Source organism: Somniosus microcephalus, chromosome 25 (genome assembly GCF_052327205.1).
Source record: "Somniosus microcephalus isolate GS21.2 chromosome 25, FLI_Smic_1.0, whole genome shotgun sequence".
Lineage (NCBI taxonomy): Eukaryota > Metazoa > Chordata > Chondrichthyes > Squaliformes > Somniosidae > Somniosus > Somniosus microcephalus.
The window spans coordinates 53,120,182-53,133,238 of record NC_141011.1 but is presented as its reverse complement, the minus strand read 5'-3'; the positions used below and the strand labels follow the sequence as shown (position 1 = coordinate 53,133,238).

Genomic DNA, 13,057 nt, shown 5'->3' with positions numbered 1-13,057 from the left:
TTGCATCCTGCGCGCCGGCTTCAGTGCGTTCTTTGTTCCCTTTTCTCGGCAGGGCAACCGGCGCTGGGGACAACCCGTTGACGGCGAACAGTTCCAGCCGCTGGCTGAATCTCCTCGGTCTCCCTCGCTCGGCTCCGTCTCTCCCGCTCGCTCGGGCTCTGTCTCTCCCTCAGCGGCTTCCAATCGCGCCTCCCAGCCCTCTCGCAGTCCGGTCCTTTCCTCCCCCGGCTGCGGCTGAGTTCTCCGCGGTTTCTTATTTTTATTTCTTCCCGCGCCTTATGATCCCGGTCGCAGCGCCTCGCGGCCTCGGTAGCTGCCCGGCCTTTCGCCGGTCGCGGTCGAGCTGTCTCACGACGCTGTTGCGTCTCCCAGCCCGCTTGTAGCCCGGTCTCTCACACCGGCTGCATTCCCGCTGGTAGCCCGGTCTCTCACACCGGCTGCGTTCCCGCTTGCACCGCGGCTTCCGTGCCCCACGCTGCCCCAGTCTCAGCGCCTCTGGGCCCGACTTCTGTCCGGCTCCTTTCCCCCCGACCGTGGTCAAGCTCACTGCCCTTCCTCCGTTCTTTTTTATTTTATTTTCCCCCTACTCACAGTCAACGTGGCCGACTTGCTTCTCGTGGCTGATCAGCTCACTCACCACCGTGGCAGAAGGGACGATCACTGCCTGTTGCTGATGGAAGGCTTCATGTCTGAATTCTTCCTTCTTCCTTGCTCTGCAGACTCGAGTCTTCGCTCAGCAGAATGGCGAGGGCGGGTGCCTCCTCTCGACGCTCGTTAACTGCTTCGGATGTATCGCTGCTGCAGGGTAAGATCGAACTCGTCGCCACTGTAAAGTCTGTGGGTTATATGGTGAATTAATACACAGACTACAAGAGTAACTTTAACAGGACTTTACTATTCGAAGGTCAGGGCGAATCTGCCCAATCAATCCTTACACAGCACTTATATACCGGTGTGGTCACCACCGGTATTACAGTATACAGTAGCCAAGACAAAGTAGTGCAACCCTTAAAATAGTTCTCTTAAAGGTGGAACGTTACATACACTACAAACTTAAAGCTGTCCACCCTTTCCACCACAGCCCCATTGATGTGGATGGGGGTGTGACTTCCGCCTTTAGACTTCCTGAAGTCCACAATGATTTCTTTGGTTTTCTTGATGTTAAGGGCCAGGTTGTTATCGGCGCACCATTTCACGAGATGCTGGACCTCCTCCCTGTAGGCTGACTCATCGTTGTTGGTGATCTGGCCTACTACCGTGGTATCATCCGCAAACTTGATGATGGTGTTGGAACCATGAACAGCCACACAGTCGTGGGTGAAGAGGGAGTAGAGGAGGGGGCTCAGCACACATCCCCTTGTGGGGCCCCCGTGTTCAGGGTCAGGGGTGGGGGGGGGGGGGGGGGGAGGTGTGGTTACCTAATTTGACAGACTGGGGTCTGTTTGTTAGGAAGTCCAGGGTCCAGTTGCAGAGGGAAGTGTTCAGGCCAAGAGTTTGGAGGCCAGCTTGTTGGGGACGATAGTGTTGAATGTTGAGCTGTAGTCTATGAACAGCATTCTGATGTAGGTCTCTTTACCATCTAAGTGATTCAGTGCCGAGTGTAGAGCAGTTGTGATTGCATCCTCCGTTGATCTGTTTGCACGATAGGCAAACTGGTGTTGGTCAAGAGAGGTGGGAACACTGGCTTTGATGTGAGCCAGGACCAGTCTCTCGAAACACTTCATTATGATGGATGGATGTCTCCTTTTCAATGAAGTACAGGCTGTCACCTGACTTTTCAGACACAAGATGGATCTGGGGGTGGGGGTTTAACTTGTACATAAAATTTTAAGGTAAATAACCTGATCTTAGTAATTTTGTCTGTTGGCTAAATCTAGTCCTTTCATTTATTAAGAAGGAAAACATTTTTAATAACAACAGAACAAGATGTTGTGGTGTATTATTGTCTTTTGACTTATGGGTAAAATGTTATATTCACTGGTAATGCAACGGTGATAGAATATAATGCACTCTTACCTTTTTGATCTCTCCTTTTCGAGTACCTGATAATATAAGAATAATGTAAATAAATTTCTGGAAGGAATCTGCAGGATTTATATACATGTGCCTACTTTTACTGATACTAGCTTTATATTTCCAATTTTTAAAAAAAAATCACATTTTTGAACTGCCATGGTGAAATTTGGACACACATCCCCTGGATTATTAGTCCAGACCTCAAACTATGTGCCTCAGGACTCACCCATTCTTTGCTATTTCTCAAGTCCCTCCTACATCCAGGCCAACTTTTTCACCTTGGAAATTTGTTTTTCCGTATCCTGTCTCCAATTAAAGTGCAATTTTTACCTTTCTAGCTAGCATGGTTGTTCTTGCGCATGTTACACATTCATCTGACATCACCGTGAATATTCCCAGTGCCTTTAATATGAGTCTGGCTTCCTGCCTTTCTAAACAAGCTACTATATAATCTTTCTCCAATGACTAACTAGTTTCTTTTGAAATCGCTTGAATTGTACTGTAGTCGATAGCTTGGTTCATCCTCTGACTTTCTTTCCATCAACTCAGGAGTGCGCCAGAACACTGTTATCTCTCCCATTCTATTCCTTTTCCAGATCAACAACCTATTCTATTCATCATCCGAATCTATCCACTATTTTGCTGGCGATACCACTCTACATTCAACTTCATTCAGATCCTACATCCTCAGTGCATGAAACCTTTATCCCCTTTGCAGCATTATGAATGAATCACTACATATTGATCTCCTGCATGCCCTTAGCTGGATCAATGGAAAACTTGCTTCCTTTGATCTTTCAAAGACAATTTTTTGTGTTTCTTAGATGGCAACTGTTAGTTGGACTTTTATCACAACTTAGTTGTGCTTCATCTTTTGACATTTTTAACTACATTGGCCCAGAATTTGCTGGGAAAATAATAGCGAATTTCATGCGTATGCCATTATTAGTTTGTAAATAGCCCAGTAAATTGTGACAAGGATGAGATACCAGAGTTGCAAATCGACACAAATTGCTGGATGATTTGCGCTGCTCCACCGTTAGCCTCGTGGGTTCCAAGAAATTGCTGCATTTGTGCTGTTAAAAAGCACAAAGTTAGGGCTGATACTTAACAACATAAGGACCCTTGTAATGATGAAATTTATGTTCCTGCATTGCCACTCAACCTCTCCGGCCCAAACAGGGAACAATTGAAACTGTGGAGTCTCATTCCTGTAGGTAGTAAATTGTTCTTAGAGGTTTTTAGAATTTTTTTTTCTTACTATACCTACTTGTCTCCTTTTGCTCTCTCTCTTACTCCAATCTATCTTTGCCTCTCTTTATTCCTCTTTCTGTAATTTGACTAATTCATCCTATTTCTTTCTACGTCATTCCTGTTTCTTTCTCCATCCTTAAATCTCATTGGTTAAGGAGATAGATTGTTGGTTCTGTCATTCGCCAAGGCCCCAGATGCCCTGTTGGCCTCGCTGTGCTGTTATCAGTTCGCCTTTCAGCAATTAGCGGCGCAAACATTTTTTAAGCTGAAAGGTGAGGAAAAAATCTAACTAACCGGGCACGCCACAAGATGCCCTGCTCCAGCAAATTCCAGGGCATTATTACATAGGATTACATTACACAGGATATACGACACAGAAACAGGCCACTCGGCCCAACCAGTCCATGCCGGTGTTTATGCTCCACTCGAGCCTCCTCCCGTCTTTCCTCATCTAAATCTATCAGCATAACCCTCTATTCCCTTCTCCCTCATATGCTTATCCAGCGTCCCCTTAAATGCATCTATGCTATTCGCTTCAAATACTCCAATAAAATAAAAGTCCAAAAGCAAAAACCTAAACTTAATTGAAAGTTGTGTGTGTCCCTTTAAGAAGCGTTGGCAGCGTCTCTGTTGTACTGCTGCACGCAAGTTCTTCCATGCGTGGTGGGTTATCTGCATAACTTAAATATGGGTGGCGAGCACAGGCAACGGCAGCACTGCTGACCTGCCCAAAATGGCGGCTGCTGCGTTCCGCGCCGGAAGTGGGCAGAAGTGAAGCGGCCCCATTTTTTTCTGCAAAACCGGCCTTAACGGCCGACGCTATAGCTCCCAATTTCGCAACCTATGAATTTTAAATGAGGTCTCCCTTATATCAGTTTTAAATTCATTTTTCCCTAATTTAAGTTTCTTTATCTTTACAATACTTTACTTTAAAATACTTTGGGATTATCTGGTCTTTACCATTAGTGCTCTATATATTCCCCATTCAGATTCCCTGCTAACCAGGTTCTTTTCACTCTGTAGAGCTGCAGTTGCTCGAGTCGAATCTGTAGTGTCTGTGTGTAGATAAAGACACTGAAGACAGGAGTTGGTTCATAGGTATTTACTAAGCAAGTCTGGGGGGGGGTTTCTAAAGGATATACACAATACACAGGCTTATATAGCCCAAGTGGCAATTACCGGCATTACGCACACCTGGGGCTCTTAAAGGCACATACACCATAATTGCTCTTAAAGGCACATACACCACAGAATCCCCAATACATTTCAGATCATCCATGCAGCTCTTTTCTCCACCTACCAAAGAATTAATATTTCTTGTGGTGTGGCGATTAGAATTGAATACACTACTCCAAATAGGATCTGGCGAGTTCACTGTAAAGCAATAGCACAAGATCTGGAAATTTAAGCTTCGATTTTAACTCCCGGGCCTCAGTAACATTTGAAGGATGGGCTGTCCTCCAATCACCTACAGAATCGGGCAGTCCGCCCACACAACCTGCACAGTTTCTGGGGCATTTCCCAACTGTAGTTAAAGCGGGGATGCACGTCTTAAAGCAAAGTTGCATCCCTTACTTTCATCTTTCTTGGAAGAACATTGGAAAAGGTTGTAGCAGCACAGATGAGTCACAGGGTTGCCCTGCTTTTCTAATTCCTCCCTGGAGGTCCTAGTGGAGGAAATGAGGGCCAGGTGGGATGTCCACTTCCCAGCACCCACAGGAGCAGCCTAAGGCCACTGTCGAGCAGGCCTGGACCGAGGTGGCTGATGGGGCCAGTGCCAACAGCATCAGCCCAGGACCTGGGTTCAATGCAGAAAGGAACGTTTAACTACTTCAAAAGGTGCTATATAAATGCAAATTGTTCTTTAATGAACTTCCAAGAGCAGCAATGGTGAGTGCACCTCTTCACTTCTCTCAACAACACCTCGTTACTCCTCTTACCCCTTCCCCTGCCACTCTCAACTATTACCTCCCCTCCATCACATCCTTCAACGTGCAATCACAATGATATACTAAAATAGCTCCGTTGCTCATTCATTTGCCTATATATGTACCAAAAATATACCCACTTGTGCATAAGGACATTTTTCAAACTGAGAAATTTCAGTTTAGCAGTTCTTTTTCTAAGCGTACAGTAGTAGTACTTTACAAAATATATTAATGTTGTATACAGTCTTGTCCAGTTCTTCAATTGAAGAAATCCAGGTTCTGAAATAAAAGGAAAAAATACATCAGACCTTAACCCCGAGAATACAAACATACAAAAATGTTGGACAGGAAAAGATCAGCTGGTCCATCTAGCCTGTCCCATATGTGATACCTTATGCATCAGGTCAAGAAACTCCCTACCTCCTAAAAGGTAAAACCAAATCAAAAATTCATGGAGAATTGGGGGGGGGGGGGGGGGGGGCGGAATTGTAAAATTCCTCTCTGATCCCTCCAGGTGCCTGAAACTATTCTAGGAAATCTGTAGGATTCCGAGGATCCTTCGGTTCCGAGGGACTGCCTAAGAAGAAGAAGAAGAGAACGCACTGCAGCCACGGTGCACCAGTGGTGGAGGGAGTGAATGTTAAAGGTGGTGGATGGGGTGTCAATCAAACAGGCTGCTTTGTCCTGGATGGTGTCGAGCTTCATGAGTGTTGTTGGAGCTGCACTCATCCAGGGAAGTGGAGAGTATTCCGTCACACTCCTGACTTTTGTTGGGATCGAAGGGGGGAGAAAAAAATCGAAGGGGAGGAGGGAGATCATGGGGAGAGGAGTTTGGGGGTGGGGGGGTGGGAGAAGGTCAGGAATTCAGGGGATGGGGTGAAGAACACGGAGAGCACAGTAGGGATGGGAGAAGAATATGATCCAGGTCTAAAGCGGGGGGGTGGGGGGGGGTTGAGAGTAAGAACCTGATCCAGATGGGAAGACAGATCATGTTCTCCCCCCTCTGTTAGACGTGGATCATGTTCTTCCAACCCCACTCCCACCCCCTTTTCACCTGCACCACATTCTCCCTCTCCGTCCCCTACACCTGGTCAATTTCTTGGAAAGCCTGGCGCTTGTGCAGCAAGTGACACTGTCACTATTCACTTCATACCCAATAAACCTGTTAACCATCCTTGACCCACAACGTTGCCCCATCTATGGGGTGGTGCTGGGGTGGGAGGGTGGGGGAGGAGAGAGAAGGTCAAGAACATGTTGAGGGGGAGCAAGTCAGGAACTTGAGGGGGGTGGGGGAGAAGGTCCTAACCCACGAGGGTGAGCCCGGTCTGTTCTTTGAAAGCAGTACTGTGCATGCTGTAGTCTGGCAGTCAGAATGAATGGATCAAATTTAACCTTGCAAAGTACTTGATTACTCAGGTAGGCAGGATCTAATTACACACTCCAGACAAACTGCTGGGTGTGTCTTATTCTCCAAGGGGACTAATCAAAAACCAACCAGGGAACAGGCTATTTTAGATCTTGTATTGTGTAATGAGACAGGGTTAATTAGCAATCTCATAGTAAAGGATCATCTGGGGCAAAGTGATCCTATGATAGAATTTCATATTGGCCCAGAACTTGGTGTCGGGGGCTTGCCGCGCGTGCAAGCCCCCGATCTGCACTCACCCTGCGCGCTGACATCTGAAGCCCGGGCCTGCTTGCATTTCCTGTCACAGGCCCGGTTCTGATGTCAGCGCGCAGTGCTTACCTGATCCAGCGGCGTAGTTAGTGCGATGTGCCGGCTGGGATCAGGTGAGCACTGTACAACCAATCAGGGGAGGGGAAGGTTCATTCATGAGTTTGAGTGTAAGAACTGTCAAACTCATGAAAACTATGGGGGCCCAAAACACTATTTAAACTTTAAATAAAAATTTAAAAAACATCCCAATCATTAAATTAAGTATAAATAAGTTTAAAAAAATAATTTAAACAATTTTTTTTTGAAAAAAATAAATTTTTAATAAAAAGGGTCTAAAACTAAACTTACCTTATTGTAGATTCTTTAAAATAATAAACCTGTGGGAAAAAAAATTCTAAATTACACTAAAACACCACTTACCTGTAAAAGTAAATACTTACGTGTGCTTTTTACAAGCGTAAAGACCGGAGGCCTTTAGAAATGCGCAAATCCCCCAAAACAGAGGAAATCCAAGACGCACGCGCTACCCCCTACAGCGCACGCGCTAGCCTCTTCAACTCTTGGATTAGAGGAGAGGAAATGCCGGTTTTCAGCGCATGCACTGTGCATGCTGAAAACCGGCATTTCCTCCGGCCAGACGTGTGAGTACCCCTTCCGTACTCACGCATTTGGGGAGGAATTACTGCCCCAATAAGTTTGAGAGTGACTTGCTTAAGTCCGAAACTAGAGTCTTAAACTTAAATAAAGCCAATTACATAGGTATGAGGGGCGAGTTGGCTAAGGTAGATTGGAAAAATAGATTAAAAGGTATGGCGATAGATAAGCAGTGGCTAGCATTTAAAGAAATATTTCATAATTCTCAACAAAAATACATTCCATTGAGAAACAAAAACTCCATGGGAAAAGTGATCTAACCATGGCTAACTAAAGACGTTAAGGATAGCATTAGATTGAAAGCAAAAGCTTATAATGTTGCAAAGAACAGTAGTAAGCCTGAGGATTGGGAGAGTTTCAGGAACCAGCAATGGATGACCAAAAAATTGATAAAATAGAATGAGAAAAAACTAGCAAGAAATATAAAAGCAGATTGTAAGAGCTTCTACAAGTATGTAAAAAGGAAGAGAGTAGCAAAAGTAAACGTTGGTCCCTTAGATGCTGAGACAGGAGAAATTATTATGGGGAATAAGGAAATGGCAGAAATGTTAAACAAATATTTTGTATCTGTCTTCACAGTAGAAGACACAAAAAGCATACCAAAAATCGTGGGGAACCAAGGGTCTAATGAGGGTGAGGCACTTAACATAATTAATATAAGTAGAAAAAAAGTACTAGAGAAACTAATGGGACTAAAAGCCAAAAAAATCCCCTGGACCCAACAGCCTACATCCTAGGGTTCTAAAAGAGGTGGCTGAAGAGATAGTGGATGCATTGGATTTGATCTTCCAAAATTCCCTAGATTCTAGAACGGTCCCAGCGGATTGGAAGGTCGCAAATGTAACGCCGCTATTCAAGAAAGGAGGGCGAGAAAACAGGGAACTAAGGCCAGTTAGCCTGACATCAGTCATAACATGATTAGGCAGAGTCAACATGGTTTTATGAAAGGGAAATCGTGTTTGACAAATTTATTAGCGTTTATTGAGGATGTAACTAGCAGGGTAGATAAAGGGGAATCAGTGGATGCAGTATATTTGAATTTCCAAAAGGCATTCGATAAGGTGCCACACAAAAGCTTATTACACAAGGTTAGGGCTCATGGGGTTGGGGGGTAATATAGTAGCATGGATAGAGGATTGGTTAACGGACAGAAAACAGAGAGCAGGGATAAACGGATCTTTTTCCGGTTGGCAGGCTGTAACTAGTGGGGTGCCGCAAGGATCAGTGTTGGGGCCTCAGCGATTTACAATCTATATTAATGACCTAGATGAAGGGACCGAGTATAATGTATCCAAAATAACAACAGAAAATGCTGGAAATACTCAGCTATTGTAATAATGTATCCAAGTTTGCTGACGATACAAAGCTAGGTGGGACAGTAAGCTGTGAGGAGAACACAGAGAGTCTGCAAAGGGATATAGATAGACTGAGTGAGTGGGCAGCAAGGTGGCAGATGGAGTATAATGTAGGGAAATGTGAGGTTATTCACTTTGGTAGGAAGAATAGAAAAATAGAATATTTTTTAAATGGTGAGAAACTTTCAAATGTTGGTGTTCAGAGAGATTTGGGTGTCCTCGTGCAAGAAACACAGAAAGCTAGCGTGCAGGTACAGCAAGCAATAAGGAAGGCAAATGGCATGTTGGCCTTTATTGCAAGGGGGTTGGAGTATAAGAGTAAGGAAGTCTTGCTACAATTATATAGGGCCCTTGGTGAGACCACACCTGGAGTACTGTGCACAGTTTTGGTCTCCTTATCTAAGGAAGGATATATTTATCTTGGAGGCGGTGCAACAAAGGTTCACTAGATTGATTCCTGGGATGAGAGGGCTGTCCTATGATGAGAGATTGTGTAGAATGGGCCGATACACTCTGGAGTTTAGGTGAATCCAATAAAGCCAGAAATCCTTGCTCCTTGATTAAAAAATGTTTAACAAAGATGCAGCTTTACTCACTCGTATTGATTTCCAATGGAAAAAACTGCATCAAACTAAATGGACTGAAACCTCTGACACATTACGGCTTTGGGCAGAAGTTGCAAGCTACAGAGATGCCACAGGTGAAAATCCCTTGGAAGATCTTTCTCAGTTAGCTCTAACAGTACTCGCATTACCTCATTCTAATGCTGACGTTGAACGTGTGTTCAGTCACATGAACATTGTAAAATTAAAACTATGTAGCAGAATGAATATCAGGGCTTTGAATGCAATTTTGGCCGTAAAATATGGGTTGCGGCGACATGGAAAATCTTGTAATAACTACGAACTGCCTAAGAGTGTGATAAGTAAAATCGGCACAACTGATGCGTATTCATTCTGCAATCGCCATTTACACTTCATCTAGAGCCATCTTTTGTTTCTTAACTTGTCTCATTACCTCTCCTTTTGTCTCTTACTCTCTCCTGTCTTCCATCCTGTCACAGACTTTCCCTTTTGTTCTTTCCTCCCCTCCCCCCTCTCCCTGCCCCTACACTTGCTTAAAAACCTGTTCAATCTCCAGCTTTTTCCAGTTCTGACCAAGGGTCATCGACCTGAAATGTTAAATCTGTTTCTCTCTCCACAGATGCTGCCTGACCTGCTGAGTATTTCCAGCATTTTGGGGCAGTAATTCCTCCCCAAACGCGCCACTATGGAACGGGTACTCACGCGTCTGGCTGGAGGAAATGCCAGTTTTCAGCATGCACAGCGCATGTGCTGAAAACCGGCATTTCCTCTCCTCTAACCCAAGAGTTGAAGAGGCTAGCGCGTGCGCTGTAGGGGGCAGCGCGTGCGTCTTGGATTTCCTGTGTTTTGGGGGATTTGCGCATGTGTAAAGGCCTCCGGTCTTTACGCTTGTAAAAAGCTCACGTAAGTATTTATTTTTACAGGTAAGTGGTGTTTTAGTGCAATTTAGAATTTTTTTTCCCACAGGTTTATTATTTTAAAGATTCTACAATAAGGTAAGTTTAGTTTTAGGGCTTTTTTATTAAAAATTTATTTTTTTCAAAAAGAAATAATTATTGTTTAAATTTTTTTTTAAACTTATTTATACTTAATTTAATGATTGGGATGTTTTTAAAAATTTTATTTAAAGTTTAAGTTGTGTTTTGGGGTGCAGTACTTCTCATGAGTTTGACAGTTCTTACTCTCAAACTTATGAATGAAGTTTCCCCTCCCCTGATTGGCTGCACAGTGCTCACCTGATCCCAGCCGGCACATCGCACTAACTACGCCGCTGGGTCAGGTTAGCACAGCGCGCTGACATCAGAACCGGGCCACTGAAAGGAAATCCACTGCGGGCCAGGTTTCAGATGTCGGCGCGCAGGGTGAGTGCACATCGGTGGCTTGCACGCGTGGCAAGCCCCCGACACCAAGTTCTGGGCCTTTATTTCCGATTTCCAGCATCCACAATATTTTGCTTTTGATGCGTATCAATGTTGGGCGGAACCAGGAAGTTCGTAAGATGTCGGAGTAAAACATTCCCGATTGGATTTTTGCTGAATTCTAATAATTATATGTGTTGTTAAGTATTTTAAATAATATAGAAGCGATTTAAATCTTTTTTACTCTATTTACTAATAATGGCCCAGAACTTGGTGTCAGGGGCTTGCCGTGCGTGCAAGCCCCCGATGTGCACTCACCCTGCGCGCCGACATCTGAAACCTGGCCCGCAGTGGATTTCCTTTCAGTGGCCCGGTTCTGATGTTGGCGCGCTGTGCTAACCTGACCCAGCGGCGTAGTTAGTGCGATGTGCCGGCTGGGATCAGGTGAGCACTGTTCAGCCAATCAGGGGAGGGGAAATAACAACAGAAAATGCTGGAAAAACTCAGCGGGTCCGGCAACATCCGTGGAGAGAAATTTGAGTTGACGTTTCGGGTCGAACCCTTCTTCAAAACTGGAAAGAAAAGAAACTAGATCGAAGGCAGGGCTGCGATCGGACAAAAGAATAAAAGAAACAAAAGAAGTAAAAGAGATTAGAAGCTAGACGAGTAGGCTGAGATTAGGTGTAAAGTGTACTGGCAGGGCAAGAGATAGCTGCCAGGTGAGAGAGAGAAACAAAAGGAAAGGGGGGGGGGGGGGGAAAGGAGTGGAAAAATTACAAGAAAAAATGAAATAGGGGCCGAGGTTATGAAATGTGAACTTCATTCAAAAGTTTGAGAGTAAGAACTGTCAAACTCATGAGGTACTGCACCACAAAACACTACTTAAACTTTAAATAAAATTTTAAAAAACATCCCAATCATTAAATTAAGTATAAATAAGTTTAAAAAAATAATTTAAACAATAATTTTTTTGTTTTGAAAAAAATAAATTTTTAATAAAAAGGGTCTAAAACTAAACTTACCTTATTGTAGATTCTTTAAAATAATAAACCTGTGGAAAAAAAATTTCTACATTGCACTAAAACACCACTTACCTGTAAAAATAAATACTTACGTGAGCTTTTTACAAGCGTAAAGACCGGAGGCCTTTACACATGCGCAAATCCCCCAAAACACAGGAAATCCAAGACGCACGCGCTAGCCTCTTCACCTCTTGGGTGAGGGGAAAGAAAATGCCGGTTTTCAGCGCATGCGCGGTGCATGCTGAAGACCGGCATTTCTTCCGGCCAGACGCATGAGTAACCCTTCCGTACTCACGCGTTTGGGGAGGAATTACTGCCCCAATAACACCATCTCCTCACCGCCCGGGGTTTGGGGAGGAATTACTGCACCTTATGAACTTGGGTGTTTACTGCCAGAATTCTAATAAGTGCAATTTATTTTATTTTGTTGGTAAAAGTTTTGTGTACTCTAGTGTTACATATATAAACAATAATCAATAAAAGTAATTTAATTGTAATTATTTGTAAGATGGAGAGCATTAAACTAATTATTGATTAGTAGTGTTAGGAAGAAAAGTTTGAATGGAAGGAATAGTCTGTTGGAGTAATTTTTCCCCTTTTCTATTTTTAACGACTAGCGACATTTACAAATTTGAGTTGGCAACTCCCGAGCCCGCGCTGCCACCGGGACAGTCACCGCGAGTTACTCACCGGAGAGATCACCGGGCGCAAACCTCAGGGCAGTACATCAGGGGATGGGAAACCCGGGCCGCGCCCGCGGGGAAAACATCACTTTACTGTCCTTACTCCGGACTAAACAGTAGCGCCGCCGTGTACAAGGCCAGAGAAACTGCGCTTGCTTTTACTTTCGGGTTGACGCCTTCTGACGACATTAACCGATTCGCTCCTGGAGCACAAACCCCCGCCGGGCGGTGAGGAGATGGTGTTATTATCGGGCCTGTGTATCTCCACACTGCGCACCCCCAGCGCTTGAGACCCACAGGTGTGGAGGGTGCTGCAGCAACATTAAAGCTCTCAAAGTTTCTCCTCCTGCCTTCCAGACCCACAGCCTTTATTTGAAATGGGATCTTCAGAGGCCAGTTTAAATGAGTGTTTTTTTTTGGGTGGTTCCTCCGTGTTGGGTCGCCTTTAATGGCAACGCACGACCTGCGAATCGCACCAATAAAACAAAAAAGGCTGGGGGAGAAATTGGGCTCTGCAGCGCCCGT

At 44.6% G+C, this 13,057-nt stretch overlaps 1 protein-coding gene across 1 annotated transcript in view; it reads right to left on the bottom strand.

Moving 5' to 3' along the window:
* The window catches only part of LOC147100810 (tumor necrosis factor receptor superfamily member 5-like), a 50,096-nt gene extending 37,423 nt beyond the window's left edge, over positions 1–12,673 (bottom strand). Inside the window, exons 1-3 of the mRNA XM_085967454.1 lie at positions 12,540–12,673; positions 5,339–5,477; positions 2,017–2,042 (exon numbers count right to left, since the gene is read on the bottom strand). Coding sequence (XP_085823580.1) covers positions 2,017–2,042; positions 5,339–5,354 — 42 coding nt within the window. The 5' untranslated portion in view covers positions 5,355–5,477; positions 12,540–12,673. The remainder of the gene's footprint in view (positions 1–2,016; positions 2,043–5,338; positions 5,478–12,539) is intronic.
* Positions 12,674–13,057: the final 384 nt, after the last annotated feature.